Source organism: Dendronephthya gigantea, unplaced genomic scaffold, assembly GCF_004324835.1.
Source record: "Dendronephthya gigantea isolate DGI-Jeju-01 unplaced genomic scaffold, DenGig_1.0 000006F, whole genome shotgun sequence".
Classification (NCBI taxonomy): Eukaryota; Metazoa; Cnidaria; class Anthozoa; order Malacalcyonacea; family Nephtheidae; genus Dendronephthya; species Dendronephthya gigantea.
In genome coordinates, this window is record NW_021163016.1 from 1,768,872 (window position 1) to 1,785,009 (window position 16,138).

A 16,138-nucleotide genomic window follows, 5' to 3' on the forward strand; every position below is an offset into this window, starting at 1 on the left:
CACTGAACATAGATGCACTGAATGTTATATTGGGTCAAGTTTCTCGAGGTTTTTTTTAAAAAGCATTAAAAACCATATCTATTTTGCTACGGTATATATAATACATTTTTATAGCTATTTTGACATCTGCCTCAGACTCTTTAGGTTAATTGATCTCTTTTGGAATGTGGACTTCAAAACATTGGACAAATGAGCTAGTTTTTATATCAACATATCACTTGACTTGACTTGTTTCTCAGAACGACGTTCGCTGTTTGCAGGATCTGGTGCGTTGGCCATTGTGCTTTAGGCTTTCGACGCACCCTAACCCTTTTTTCGGTATATTCGCCCATGGTCGATGGTATATTCGAAAATGGAATACCAAAATATGGTATATTCGACCATGGTCAAATATACCGGAAAATGATAAAACGGTACAGTCGAGTATAGCATATTCCTATATATCCGACCATGTCCATGGTGATGATGCTTTTTTCTTTTTTCATCTTAAGCAGTTGTTACATCACATTTGATGCAACGTCACCACAGGTTTGACAACGTGTTTGAATATATTTTAAAACTGGTGAAAAATCAAAAACAACCTTAAAGGTTTCACGTTTGTCATAAACGTCATTCTTAAGTCTTAAAACCACCTTCAGTGTTCATATGAACTTTTTCAGTTCTTTATGAATTTTGATATAAATACAAGTTGGACCTTTTAGTCGTGTTTGATCACAGCAATGGGCTACCTCAACTGTCATCATCCTTCATTTAGGTGGCTCAAATTAATTTTTCTTTGAATGTGACTCTATAGCTACAGTACTACTGTCCAGACTCCAGAAATGACCTAACAAAAACTGCGGTTAACCTGTAGGACAAACCTCGGTCTGATCGGGGTTGAACCAAGGTCAGACGGAGGTCAAACCACGGTGAGACGGAGATTAAACCTCGGCCTAACTCGGTCTAACAGACATTTCTTAAGATTTTTCGATTTGGTTATTGTGCTGTCGTTCTCAGCTGTTGATAACATTTCGTTCGGAAGCGAACGGCCACTGCGAAGGTATTTTTTCCCTTGCGGTCGTCTGCGGTTTTTATCGGTCGACCGCAACGGAAACGCAATGTTAGGTTATTTCTGGACAGTACGCTATAGTCGTCAGTTTGCTTCCGTAAATCATTGCATTAAATATTTAATACTTGTTTAATGTATTTTATAACTGTTAAAAAAGCTGTCATAATAATAATGAAAAAACTAAATCGGTCGTTAAAGTTTTGACGTTTGCCGCATAAACGTCATATGGCTTAAAGTCTTCAAATTCTGACGAAAAACTTCAATTTCTGATGGGGTGAATTTGTAGCTGCCCGCCAACAGAGCTTTGGTTTCTGGTGCTCCATGTTCATATCCTGCAGGAGATTGATATGTGTCACCAAGGTTGCTGTATGAATATGGGATTGTGTTGGCATTGGAGCTGATGTACAGATCATAACAACTACCAAATATTGCTCCACAGAATGGAGAATAGCTGATTGCTTTGTCATTTTCACCATCCTTGATCGGACACTTAAATGGCCGCATATTCTTTTTATTTTTCAAGGAAAACAGAAATGACGAGTGGAAACGTTTATACTCTCCGAAAACTGAAACGAAAAAAGAAATATTTTCATTTCGGGTGACATCTGATGCACGATATATGCGAGTGAAATCTGGACAGGAAATTTGTGACCGATCACTCGGGTCACACGTCACACGCATATCGAGGTCTGACTATTCAGTTGTGTTTTCTGTTGGATTTAAATAACAATTAGGCAGGAGTGAAAGGAAGTCTGCCTACTCGGGCTAAATAACAATGGATTAAAATATAACGCAAGGTTAGCGCTAAACTAGCTCCGGATTGGACGACTTGCGCTTTAGACTAAATTTTTAAGGAAATAAATCACCACAGCTAGAAAGATCTTACTTATATTAGTGCAAATGCAAAGTTTGGCTGCGGAATTTTGTAAAATACGGAAAATATAGCCATGGGAAGTTGGCATATTTTTTGTATACTGTTGTATTACGGCCGGACGTTTGTAATCCTCAACTTAAATGCCATATGAAAGCGTATTATCTTCCCTTGCCTGGTCTGTACGACCGCAGTCTGTTAAGGTCAAAGTCAGATTAACTATACATCCAGAATTAATAAAGCCCAAGGGCCGGTTCACTGGACAGGCGTTTAGCTTAAAAGGCGAATAAGATCGTTTAATAATAAGTATATTTCGCGCCAAAACACACTTGCGACGACGAAAAGGGGTCAGTTGTTCAAAGATAACCCTGGTTTAAATGGCCTTTTTTGGGCTTATTTACTTTTCGTGTTTACGTGTATTTTTGTCACTCACTTTTATTTAGTCCATATAATAAACCGAACATTAAGCCCAGATGCTATATGTATGCCCCCCCCCTCCTCGCACACAATTTTCGCATCTAGTTTCAGCACTGATAAAATCCTGATGTTGTAAAGTACGTTGCAAATTCATGGCGTTTTCGAGACAAGAACTATCATGACCCTCAGTGTCCCCTAATTGGTTATGCGGGACTTCATCCCCCTGCATTTCTTCTTTTCATACGCACCTACGCCTTTGTTCCCCCCTGCAAATATTTTTGCATCCGGTCGCCATTTGCACAACTTCTTCACCCTCCCCGTCTAATGCGTGGATAAATATTGAACGACATTGCCGTTTTCTGATGAGAGGATGAGAAAACAAAGTATAAAATGTACTCACATTCTGTATAATTCCAACTTTGATCAGTAAAACCTCCAAAGATGTTGGTTCCACATTTCACCAAGGTCAATGTAGGTCCAACATCGTCACACTTTGTATGAAAATCTCTTCCTTCCCAACCATCACGTGAAGCTCGATAACAAAGTTGCCAACCAAACTTCGTATCTTCCATCCACTCTACAAGTTGCTTCGCATATTGATTGCTCCAAGATGATTGATCTCTCAGATAAGGACCGCTGCACAGGGTTGACTGAAATGATATTCATTTGATAACACTTCTTAAAAACAAGGTTTAGTTATACTTTTTCGGTAGTAACAGTACAAGATTCAGTTGTATTCATAGGATTAGGTTCAGTTATTTTCATATATTTCGAAATAGATCTAGTACATGGTCTGAAAACAATAGACATTGTATTTTGAACATGGAGCCAAAAATTAGTAATGTTTGAATTGGAAGCTAATCTAAACTACACTGGCGCTCAAATGTTGCTATTATCGTATGTAACAGGAATCGTAACAATCAATCTTTTATTGTACACTAGCAGTCAAAAAGAACTGTTTAGATACAAATTCATAAAGAAGAAGCGAATATAGGAGAGAGCCTCATAAGCATTTTGGATAATTCTCTTAGTCCAAGCAATGTTTCAATAATGTAATGCAACCTGCCGCACTTCCAAGATAGTCAAACAATGGTTTCATGGGAAGAAGGAGTGACAGAAATGGATTGGCCTGCACAGTCAAAAGACCTTAACCCTAATGAAAATCTGTGGGACAATGTCAAGGGGATAGTGCAAGAAAGGAATTAATTCATAAAGGGTCCATGATTTATGGGTTGCTGTAAAGACTGTCCATAGGATGAATTTCTTTTGACCGTTAAGATTACCACCTTAACAAAAGGTATGCCACGCCGGTGTAAGGCCATCATCCATTATAAGGCCAAAGGCGGGTCAACAAAATATTAATATTTCATATAGCTTAGCATGTAATCTAGTCTATATTTACTCGTATATATTGTGGAACAGTTACATTCATTTGAGAGCATTTTAACTTGTTTTGAGCAGTTCTTTTTGACCGCCAGTGTATATATTTTTTAGTTAGTCAGATTTTGTAAGAATACAATAAATACGTCTCGATACATCACAGGCTAAAAGGGGTTCAATTTCAAACATACAGGGTTAAAAGCGAAACTCTCCTTGTGTGCCTAAAAAAATCGCAGCCCTGTAATTATGGTAATATAATAATCATAAAACTCTAGTATTTACACTTACCAATTTTTCCTAAGTTGTTTAACTTCAAATTCTCCATGATGTCTTTGGTTGGTTTTGGATGATATTCAAATAGGTTGTCGTGGATTGGCTCCATATTTTCTGGTCGTTCATTCTCAATGCTCCCAGCTTTTTCCTCAATCTCGTGTTTGAGAGCAAGGAGTACCTCGTCGCTTCCACTGGAGAGAATATTGCTGGTAAAATCTAACGAGCTTTTTGCCTTTTCGAAATAAGCTTTTACGTTAGCTTGTTGTTTCAACAGGTGTTCGTTGGCTTCTCTGTATTTCATCTCAACTTGGTCAAGCAAGGCTGTCGTTTCTTTCTCGAGTTTCTTGGTAAACGCATTCAGGATATTCTGTTGTTGCTGCTTAATGGTGTCTCTTGCTTTTGTTGCGTTGTTCTTCAGGATCGCCATTGCCTCTTCAATCTTACGATTACTCTCGGCTGCATCATTTTTTTGCTTCTCGAATATACCGGAAGATGCGTTTAACGCTTCCTTGTGCTGTACAACAACGTCTTTCAAAGGGAACCACGTATGTTCAGGCCGAGTGTGATTAAGATCCATGCAGTATCGACAAACAAGGACTTTGCATGTTTCGCAGTAGAATTTGAGTATTTTGTCGTGTTTCTCACAACGAGGTTTGCCCTTTGCCCTCGCTCGATTTTCTGGCTTCGCTAATTCTTCCAACGCCAACACGACATGATCCTCAAAGTCTGCCCAGTTGTTGTGGATTTCCAGACACTTTCCACACAGATATTTCTCACACGATATGTATCTGCTGGCTGCAGGAGCGTTCTTTTACACGACTGGCATTTTACATGATGGGCTTGTTGATGTATGCTGAGCAATTCCAACAGGTTATTAATAAAGTGGTTTGCTGGCATTTTCTCGCCAATATTTTCCCCTTCTTTGACTGAAAACTCCGTGCGGCATAATGGGCATTCGAAGATTTCTGGCACTAGTCTGCTCCAGCTTCGACTGCTTCCTCGCGCTGAGCGGCAACATAATTCTCCAAGCAGTGTTTACAAAATGAATGATAGCATGACAATGTCCGTGGTTGAGTCAATATCTCCTTACAAACAGAACACTCTAACAGAGTTTCCATTTGCTTTACAGGAGCAAGATCTGGTGCAGTAGCCATACAGCTGCAGGCTTAATTCGACCAGATTCGACGAACGCTTTCGTTTTTTGTCCAGACAGTCGAGACAGATCATGTAGGTAATATAATGTAGTGAGTTGTGAATTCGACACCAACTTTACCAAGAAACTTGTTTCTAATCCACTTATTAATCACCTGATATTTCATTAGCTAATCCATGAAATTTGACACCCTTTTTCAATTGAACACTGATACATGTAGTATTTTGAGGAGTTTCTCGAATTTCAAAGCACAATTTTTAACCGGATTATAATTAATCTCCAGGAATTACAAGAGGTCTTCAATTAATATTAAAAACTTACCAAAGTGGCTACACGGTAAATTCTTATTTTACTATCGCACACTACTTTCTTTATACTATTATTATTATTATTATTATTATTATTATTATTATTATTATTATTATTATTATTATTATTATTATTATTATTATTATTATTATTATTATTTTATTATTATTATTATTATTATTATATTATTATAAGTGGGTTTATAAAAACGTTCAATAGCTTAAGCTAAATTACAACGTTTTACAATAAAAATTTAAGCTATACTATGTACATCTAAAATTACCTATCTAAAAATGAATTATACAAGTCTATAGCATGGATTATTGGACGTTCTACAATAAAAATTTAAGCTATACTATGTACATCTAAAATTACCTATCTAAAAATGAGTTATATAAGTCTATAGCATGGACTATTGGACTATGTCTGCAACGTTCTGTCCTACAGAAGTAATTATATAATTTATCTTTGTTAAATCTCGTTTCTTTTTCACTAACGTTTTTCACCTGTTTTGGCAACAATTCGTAAAGCTGATGATTCGGGTCAATCAAATCTTTAATCAACAATACACATGCTTTATTTCTACGTTCTTCCAGGGTTTCCAATTTACTCACAATTAATTTGCTGCTATAATCCTTATAACCAGTATGCTCCGGAGAAATAATGTTAAGAGCCCTTCTTTGAACTCTCTCTATATTATCCCTTTGCATCTTTGTAAGTCCACCACTCCATATCTGCATACCGTACTCCAGAACAGATCGAATAACTGTACAGTAGAACATCAAATTTCTCTAGATTCTACCATTCTTCCTTGCTGATACAGTTTGTCTCTCTTGATTATCATGCTCTTGATTCTTCCTGATATGAAGGGTTTATCGTTTTCATGACGTTTGAACGTTTTGATGGGAAAACACTTTGTAATCAATTCATTGGTGATATTTAGAAACGCTTCCACTTTGGAATTTACACTGCACGAGTCGTACACCGAAGACCAACTTTGTCGAGTTATGAGTTCATGAAACAGATGAACACTATATAGACTCCTGGATTGGGCGACAGGTGACTTTTCTAATTTGATTACCTTTGGGGATATAGTCTTTAGACTTCAACTCAATCATGCAATGATCGGGATTACCAAGTGGGGCTAAAACAGTTGGCTTCTCATAAGATTGATGTATGTTGGTAAATACAAGGTCTAGTGTTGCATTCTCTCGTGTAGGATCTTTAACTAGTTGTTTTAATTGGCATTGCTTCCTGATTATTCTTTCTTGAAAGCCATTTCCTGTTGGGTTAAAGTCCCCAGAGACGATTATCGCTATATTTGGACTTTCCGAAGTTAGGGTGTCATAGCAATGACAAAAATAGTCATAGAATTTGTTAATTTCATCGGAGTTTAACGATGGAGGAAGATATACACATGCTAATGCTATCTTTGACATTGTTCGTGGTAGCCATTTAGGGCGAATTACGATCCATAAACATTCATGATCCACGCTAGAAAGATCATATCGAACTTTTGTTGGGATAGAGTCTTTTATAAAAAAGGCTACGCCGCCACCTCTACCATATTCTTTATCATTCCTAAGCACATTGAATTGTGGTAATCCAGGAAGGTGCACAGCTTCATCTGGTACGTCATTGGATAACCACGTTTCTGAAATCATCACAATGTCAGTTTTTCTATTGTTGATAACATGCGAAAGTTCATCAGTTTTCTTCAAAATTGATCGAGCATTTAGACTCAAAATATTAGGTAAATTACGATTGGGTTTAAAGTTCTCGATCGTGCGTATTTTAACCAAATTTGAAGTATTTCTTGAATTGTCGGCATTCGAAGTATTTCTTGTATTACATCGGGTAGTAATTCGGACAGGAATCTTGCTAATAATTTTATCATGACAATCAGATGCGTTCTGGGAGTTTAGACAAGAGTTCCCATTGGTGGTTGTAGGGAGAGATCGTATCTACTTATCTCTTTTTGGTGAAAAGGGCATATTGTGTTTACGAGTTTGACCTTTTTTAGGGTGCTTGAAATCACAACAATTACCTTTTAGACACCGACCGCGACGTTTGAGGAATGGGCAGTAAGTGTTGGCTTTTAAAGGGAAATCATATCCGCCATTCTTCGTCTCTGTAGTTCTCTGTGGTGGGCCTGTAGTGGCGATCTGCTTAGGTTGCTGTTGGTCCTTAGTTAGCAGGTGTTATTTATTTTGCTGCTTGCTTCGATAGTCGTTAATTTGTTTATCAATATCTTCTACCATCATCACTCCAGCTTCGTCATTCTCTGTTTCTATATTAATTGTCTGTTCGTATTGGGTTTGCTCCTCAAATTCTGAATGATATTTAGTGTACTGCTTAGTACGGTAATCATGAATTTGTTTATCAGTCTGATCTACCAACCCAATTCCGGCTTCTGTATCATTACGTGATTCACTTGTTAAATCAACACTATTAGGTGTGTTTTCAATACTGTCATGTCCATGCTTTGATTTAGTAAGTTCAGTGGAGCGTGTCGTGGCATTGTATAGAGATTTGATTATGCAAATTTCTTCGGGAAGGTGTTTGATTTCAAGTTCTAATTTCGCATTTTTCAGCTTTTCTTCCTCGAAATCAAGTTGTAATAGCTTCATTTCGTTACTTAAATGCGATGCTGACAAATGTAAAATTCTTCATGCATGGAGAGGCTTGCCGTCAACAAATGAAGTTTGTTTCGAATAACATGTTTCTTTATTTGACATTTTAGCTTATTGATTGCACACTTGGTTTAAAGTGGTTCGTTCGATTCAGTATTTACAAATCAGGTATTCGGGCACAAGTGCCATTCCTGTTTTAGGTGTTTCTTGTATCTTCAGCTTATCTTAATGGAGTAACGGTGGTCGCAAGTGTACGCTTCTCACAACTGGCAATTACTCCATTACTGAGTAGTCTAGTTAAGTTGTTTTTGTAAATAGTCTGTAGAACTATTATACTTAGTTTTAATGCATGATTGATTATTGTAAATTTCCCTAGTACTAATAATGTGAATAAATTATACGAGTTTAAAAAAAAAAAAAAATTACTCCATTTAAACCAGTTGTATAATTCTCTTTGGATATAACTTTTTGGAATAGTATACTATACTATATGAGAAGAACTCGCCCCCTTGGCCGTTGATCTTAATATACTACCATCACGCGATTTTCCCCCCGAATTGCCTGGGTACTAGAGTAACAAGACTGCATATAATCAAGGTGTCAGATTTGCTAAATAATTACCAACCGCCATTTGCAGCTTTTATTCTCTCGGTGTTTTTATTCTCTCGGTGTTTTGGCCTTTTGTTTTCTTTTCAATACAAGGGAGAAAATGCATGCGATTTGATTCTATTGTGTTTATTCTGCCATGGGATCTGGAAGGTGCTCAGCTATTCAAATTATGATAATAAGGCAAATTACTAAACAGTCTCCCTTCTTAATCCCCTCTGTACTGCACAGACTGCTTGCCATGCAGTTGTAAACTTGTATGGACTTTAATGTCGTTTACTTCGGCAAACCTAGAAGTTCTATCGATGGATTTTTACCAAATTAATATTTAATTGAAAGCTTTGCGGAGTTTGTTCACTGACGTTGTTGGACGAGGCTTGTCACTGGGCTAGTTGAAACAAAAGATGGATATAAGCTGTGTATTTGTGGGTTTACAAAGAGCCAGAAATTATGTATATCTTGCACTTTGCCTGTCCGTTGAAAGAAGTCAATGTGAGTACCTCTATAATGAAAATAAAGTTTGAAGATTGGACAGATCTTGATACCAACACATTATTTATAGCTACTCGTAATCGTTTAAGCAAGCATAAGCGGCCAACAGACAACTGCGATATGAATAAACGATGTGCTGGTGTGTGCTTTGAGTCTTTTTTATGCTTCTGCAAGTACACAACGATATTGTTTATATTAAAGAGAACTTCGGTTGAAGACGAAGTGTCTTAATTTGCACGAAACATGAAAGTTTTTACGGTTGCATTCTTTGCGTACTTTACTATATCGTTTGACGCCACTGCATGACTTACAACCGAGTAACGTTTTAGTCGCTTTCGTTGATTTTCTCAACATTTCAAGTTTTAAGTTGAAACATGGCTCAATTTTGAAATTTACTTTTTGTTATCATTTTTGAAAGCATATGATGAATGAACGATACGCTGGCGTGTGGTTTGAGCGTGTTGTGAACTTGCACGTACCCTAAACGAGATATTGTTTGTTTTGAGAAGAGAATTTCTGCAGTATATGAAGGTTCTTTGCTCGAGTACTTTATTGTAGTTTGACACTACTGACTCGCACGTTTTAGACGAATCGACCAGGCATATACAAAATTTAATATAGATTACTGGTATATAATATTATTAAGGTATCAAATATTGATGACTTGCGATAGTGAGTGAGTGTTTTACAAATCACTGACTGCGAATTGTCGATTTTAAATGTGGAAAGGCGATAAAATACACAGATAACGCAGGAAACTGACATTCACTTGCGCCATGTTTTAATATATCAGTATAATTGCTGGATCTTATGCCCCCAAAACTACCTTCAGTGTTTGCCTACTTCAGGGAAGAAGAGAAAGGCGTTTTCTTAGCTTCGCGACTTATTTTGGTCGCGGCTTAAATTTTTTCGCCGGTATAAATCACCCTAACTCTTGCTTTAGACGCGCTTCAAGTGCCACGTGTTCGTCGGTAAAACGCAGGGGTTGCACCCCCTCCCAGTTAAGATAGTCACACTACCCCCCTGGTTGAAAGGATTTGGAAACTTGTTTTGTATAATCACTGGTAAAAAGCTGTTATAACAGAAATAAAAAAAAAGCAAATCACTCGTTAAAGGTTTGAAATTTGCCTTAAACGTCATTATAAAGGTCTCTATTAATTTCACCTTCGTTTTAACTGTATTTTTACGTCGTAAAAACTTCAATTTCTGATGGGGTAAATTCGTAGCTGCCAGCCAACAGAGCATTGGTTTGAGGCGCTCCAGGTTCATATCCTGGAGGAGGTTGATATGTGTTGCCAAGGACGCTGTATGAATTTTGGTTTGTGTTGATGTTGAAGTTGATGACCAGATCACCACGACCAAAGGCTACTTGGCCTACTCCCCAGTTATGACAACAGCAGAGGGCTCTGTTATTTTTACCATCCTTGATCGGACACTTAAATGGCCGCATATTCTCTTTATTTTTCAATGAAAACAGAAATGACGAACGTATAAACTCCATAACTAAAAATAAAATATTTTCATAAAATGCAGGTCACATAACGTCCTAACAAAAACGTCCTTAAAAAGAGTCAGATGTAGGTAACATATATGTTAAAAGGATACATTTTATTAGCAAACTTGGAGAGACATGCAACTGAAAGAACTCGAAACTTTAGGTTAAAACCTCTCTAAATTGCCTTTTCCCGGGGGGGGAGGGGGTGACAGTCGCTTCTGCACGCGCATCGGTTATGCTCGTATATAAAAAATGAGTAGTCTACCTGTTTTAAAATTGCTCAAATTTCGCCTGTTTCGTATATCTCTGAACATAAACTCTCTCTCTCTCGTATTCATTAAGGAGAAAAGCGTGTCAAATATTCTGAAAACTCTTGATATTTTAGCAAATATACCAATTCAAAATGAAAACAAGTTCTAAACGAGTTCTTCTACCCTGGCGAAACAAGCGATTGAAATTCATTTTTTAGCTAAGAAAGTTTCTCGCAAGTGGAATGTAGCGAAGCGACGTGATGTGATATGCGAACAAGAAACTCACAAATATTTTTTAACTGAAATAGCATCCACACTGAAACGTATAAATTCCCTTCCTTGGTCTGTACGACCGCGACCTATTCAGATCAAAATAGCCAACTATTAATTAACACACCATAGTCAGGCTATTTATTAATTAGCACGTGAAGACCGAGCGGTCAGTGTTCAAAAGCTAACCCAGCTTTGAATGGTCCTTTTTGGGCTCAAAATTGTCTTTTTTGGGCTTATTCACTTTTCGTCTTTGCGTGTATTTTTGTCACTCACTTTTGATTTAGTCCATATAATAAACCGAACATTTAACCAAGATCCTATATATACGACCCCCCCCCTCGCACACAATTATCGCATCTAGTTCGGCACTGATTAAATCCTCATGTTGTAAAGTACGTTGCAAATTCATGGCGTTTTCGAGACAAGAATTATCATGACCCTCAGTGCCCCTAATTTGTTATGCGGGACTTCATCCCGCCGCATTTCTTCTTTTCATTTCTGCCTTTGTTCCCCCCTGCAAATATTTTTGCATCCGGTCGCCATTTGCACAACTTCTTCAGCCTCCCCGCCTAATGCGTTGATAAATATTGAACGACATTGCCGTTTTCTGATGAGACAAAGAGGAAATAAAGTATAAAATGTACTCACATTTTGTAAGCCTTTGTTCAGTAAAACCACCAAAGATGTTGGTTCCACATTTCACCAAGGTCACTGAACGTCCAGCAAATTCAGACCTTCTATGAAATTCGTTTGCGTCCCAACCATCACGTGAAGCTCGATAACAAAGTTGCCAACTAAACTTCTTGTCTTCCATCCACTCTACAAGTTGCTTCGCATGTTCAATGTTGCCCTCCAAGATGGTTGATCTTGCACATAACTGTACGTACTACATCTGCAGGGGCAACTGAAATGATATACATATAATTTGACCATTTTCACAACAAGGTTTAATTATATCTTTTTAGTGGCAACAACAGTGTACAAGATTTAGCTGTATTTATAAAGTTAGGTTAAGTTATTCTCAATTGGTATAGTAACAATAGAATACATGTTTTGAAGACAAGTTGGAAGTACAATAAAACACATTAACTTATGTTGAAGAACGGCCGTGCAAATTTTATTTCGCTTGTAATTAGACAAAACATAAATGTTATGTTTTGTGATTGATCATATTAGTGAAGTATTCTACAGTTTTTTTTTCTAGGTTTTTTTTTGTAGGTAATAAACTAAAATATTTAATAATAATCTTTTAAAAGTCGGTCATTTTTTCGATATACAATTTGCATTAAAACTTCGCTCAGAACGATGAAAATCGCATTTCCGAGGTTTTAATTTCAAAATTTCCCAGGGGAGAATGCCGATTTTGGGTTTTCGTTCATTCGCATCAGTCAGCAAAATACCTGCATCCGCCCCTGAAAGTAATAATAGATTACATCTTTTGAAGACAAGTTGGAAGTACAATATATACAAGACATTAACTTATGCTGGAGAGGGTTAGTGCAAATTTCTTATGAACTACCTTGTATTTTAAATAAATAAACTAAGTAATTAGGTTTGAACAAGAGGGTTTTCAAGTACTGTCGAGGGTTGAGCGAAGGGCTATTGGGTTTATCCACCGTTTAAGCTAAACGCCTTTCGAACAACCGGCTCTTGTTTTGAGTAATTTTTTTTATATATTTTTGCTTATTTCTCTTATTTACCACAATTACAAGGGCAATATGAGAAAAAAATATTAAGCTTGGAGAACAGCGATGCTTTAGAGAGTCCGTATAGTTTGCATTGACAAACTGCATGAACTATATTATGACTGAACCATTTTACCGCAAGATTCGGCAAACTAATAAACAAAACCTCAAGGTGTGTACCCACACAACCCACATATGAAGCCACACAAAGATGAAGTTTTACAATTTTAGGTGTTGACAAGTGAGTTTTACTAAAATTACTAAAAAGATTATTTAGCTATTATAATTATATACTTACTATCCCGCCTTAAACGACCAAAGTCTGTAAAAAACAAAAAAGTTAAAGTTACTTCAGAGTCACAACTGCTACACAAAATATTACCTAACTATAAGAAATTGCTAGCGCTTAACAGTCTGCAATATATCTGAATATTTATTACTCTGCTATAGCAAAGCATTGTCTTCATTTTTTCTTGGCGCAGCAGGGGCGAAGATAAGGTTTACTCTTCCAAATTTGTGCAAGTAAATTATGATTTGTAGCCATTAATAGAACAGGTTTAAAAATAGATTTTGCTTTCAACCTACCACAATTTCCTGGTTTCTCAAGTTTTATTTTACCAACAATAGTTTCGGATGAATTTGCTTGGTATTTCATGCCCCCATCATAAATTGGTTCCAAAATCTTTGGACATTCCTTCTTTATGTCACTGGCGTTAGTCTGGACTTTTGTGCTAAGCAAGAGGATTTCATCATTGCTGGCTTTCTCGATGATATTCTTTGCAAAATCCAGTGAACCGTTCACCTTCTCAAGATAGGCTTTCATCTCGTTATGTTGTTTCACCAGTTGTTGGTTGAACATGTTGTGCGCTCTGTCGACTTCCTCAAGCAAGACTGCTGTGTTGTGTTTTACTTTCTGCGTTAACTTTTGCAAGATTTCTTTTTCTTGTTGCAGAATCATATCTTTAGCTCTTTTAGTGTCGACTTGTAGATTTTGAGTAGCCCGATCTATTTTCTGTAAGGTTGTTTTAACTTCGTTAGACGACCTCTGTAACTTAGCGGAAGTTGTTTCCAAAGATTTCTTGTGCTGCTTAACCACTGTCTCGATAGGATGATAGTCATGGTTAGCTTTGGAATGGTTTAAGACAACGCAATTAATACAAGCCAGTTCCTGGCAGGTATTGCAATAAAACTCGAAATGTTTATTTCCGTGTCCTTCCTTTTTACAACGTGGCTTTCCTCTTGCTTTGCCTTGATTCTCAGGTTTTGCTAATTCTGCCAACGTCATCACGTCATGATTTTTGAAGTCTGGCCAGTTGTTGTGCACTGTCAAACAATTCTTGCAGAGATAACGTTCGCATTCAATACATCTGCTTGTGACTGATGCTTCAGCTACTTTGCAAGATTCGCAATGTAGCTTCTGTGTTTGTTGTTGTATGACTGGCAGTATTTCTAACAAGTTGTTGATGAAATAATTTGGCGGAATTCGTTCCACGCTATCACCTTGCTTGAGTTCAAACTGGGTTCTGCACATGGGACAGTGGAACAGAAGCTGAACCCGTCGTTCCCTTTCAGCTTTCTCGCGTTGAACCTCAATATATCTCGCGAGACATTTCTTGCAGAACGAATGAAAGCAGGGAAGCGACTTTGGTTCATTCAAAGTTTCCTTACAAATACAGCATTTCAGGAGTTCTTCTATTTGTTTTGTAGGAGCAGAATCAGGTGCTGTAGCCATACCTGGTCAATATTGCCTGGCGGAGTGATGGTAGACTATCGCATATAACACTGTTATCAAAATGAAAGTTAATTCGAAATTTTGTTATTGTGTAATTACGAAGAATTGTTTTTCTCAGTAAGCTGATCAAGAGGCCCCGCTGAGATTCCATCATACGCATGTTGTTCTCATTGGCTGAAGAAAATAAATTTAGGTCACTTAGGTCACAGTAGGTTAATCAACATTTTATTTTAGCATTTCAAAGGCAAAAGGTCTCCTGCTAGTTAAGATAAACTCTAGTGCTTGGATATCATCAGTTCAATATGCTTATCAATAATATGACCTCGTATTTAAAGTTTCTCAGAGGATTCTTGTGTACCAACGAGACTGTACAAACGCGTTGTTTCTATATTAAACCATCCAACCAAATTAGTCAAGTTGTATAATATAAGATGTCATAAATTGAACCTCAATTTTCAATTTCAATAATTAGTCTATAAGAGTGAAATGAAGCTTAACCACAACATTCCAGAGAACGTAAACATGGCTACTTTTTTGGTGCCCTAACATTGGTAATAATTCTTTGAAAATGTGTCGATATCTTTCACCGTAAGCATGATGGGGAATCCAGCATACTTGCCAGTGTTCTGTTATAGCTGCGTAAAGCCCCGCGTGCAGTCGGGCAGGTTTTCCTTCACAAAATTCCAATTTTTATTTGCTCGTGTGTACACGAAAAAATGTTTTCCTTGACAAGGAGCCTTGTTCAAAAGTTAGTCATGCCAGCTTTTTAACAAGGAAAAATGCTCGTGTCTTCGGCCGTCAAGGAAACTTGATAAGGAATTGCGTAGTAGGAAGCCGCGCAACAATATCTTCGAGCCAATTGAGCGGTTTTTGGAAATTTTATCATGTTTGTTTGTTTTGAGATTCGGTGGTATACTCATTCTATCATATTGTCGTAAAATATACTTGACATATATATTATCGTAAAACTTGCCAAGAAAAATTTGTCAAATTTTTCGCGTACACACGAGCAAATAAAACTTGGCAAGGAAAACTTGTTCCCCACACACACCAGCAAGTACGGAGCTTAAGATTCATAATTCAACAAACCTGTAATAAATCTAGATACTGATTAGATGTCGTTAAACGATTAAAAAATATACCCATGCAGGAAAGTAATAGTGCATGCATGCCGGACACAGGTGTATAAATCATTATATAATAACTATAGTGAAACACGCAATGTGATTGGTCAATAGCCGTGCAGAATCAGACAATCCTGCACGCGTTTTAGACAATCCTGCACGCGAAATTTAATTTTAATAAAGTTAACCGTTGTTTCACTACAGTTATTTTATAAAACAATTACCAAATGATTTTCCGTGCAGGATTGCGTGATCCATGCACTTGGGATGTTGCTCGACTTTCGGAAAGCGTGAAAATACACTCGCCTACGGCTCGTGTATTTTCACGCTTTCCGAAAGTCTCGCAACATCCCGCGTGCATGGATCACGCAATCCTGCACGGAAAATCATTTGGTA

The 16,138-nt window shown here is 37.2% G+C and overlaps 2 protein-coding genes across 2 annotated transcripts; both read right to left on the bottom strand.

Annotated features, from left to right (window-relative positions):
* Positions 1–1,241: 1,241 nt before the first annotated feature.
* On the bottom strand, positions 1,242–7,115 carry LOC114516591. The gene is made up of 5 exons (XM_028536118.1): positions 6,533–7,115; positions 5,958–6,217; positions 4,005–4,797; positions 2,737–2,986; positions 1,242–1,614 (listed from the first exon to the last, which is right to left on the bottom strand). The coding sequence occupies exons 1-4, from the start codon at positions 7,113–7,115 to the stop codon at positions 2,859–2,861; spliced, it is 1,764 nt and encodes a 587-aa protein (XP_028391919.1). The 3' UTR covers positions 1,242–1,614; positions 2,737–2,858.
* A 2,861-nt stretch (positions 7,116–9,976) lies between these two features.
* On the bottom strand, positions 9,977–14,684 carry LOC114516709 (E3 ubiquitin-protein ligase TRIM33-like). The gene is made up of 4 exons (XM_028536260.1): positions 13,472–14,684; positions 13,185–13,208; positions 11,850–12,105; positions 9,977–10,685 (listed from the first exon to the last, which is right to left on the bottom strand). Exons 1-3 carry the CDS (start codon positions 14,616–14,618, stop codon positions 12,041–12,043), a joined length of 1,236 nt encoding a protein of 411 aa, XP_028392061.1. The 5' UTR covers positions 14,619–14,684; the 3' UTR covers positions 9,977–10,685; positions 11,850–12,040.
* Between the last annotated feature and the right edge of the window lie 1,454 nt (positions 14,685–16,138).

Coding starts and splice junctions, on each gene's coding strand:
- LOC114516591 (XM_028536118.1), bottom strand. CDS start 7,115: ATGATTTCAGAAACGTGGTTATCCAATGACGTACCAGATGAAGCTGTG. Junction 6,218..6,532: donor TAAAGACTATATCCCCAAAG/GTAATCAAATTA, acceptor TCTACTGTACAG/TTATTCGATCTGTTCTGGAG. Junction 2,987..4,004: donor AAACAACTTAGGAAAAATTG/GTAAGTGTAAAT, acceptor ATATCATTTCAG/TCAACCCTGTGCAGCGGTCC.
- LOC114516709 (XM_028536260.1), bottom strand. CDS start 14,618: ATGGCTACAGCACCTGATTCTGCTCCTACAAAACAAATAGAAGAACTC. Junction 13,209..13,471: donor TGAGAAACCAGGAAATTGTG/GTAGGTTGAAAG, acceptor TGTTTTTTACAG/ACTTTGGTCGTTTAAGGCGG. Junction 12,106..13,184: donor TGGTCGTTTAAGGCGGGATA/GTAAGTATATAA, acceptor ATATCATTTCAG/TTGCCCCTGCAGATGTAGTA.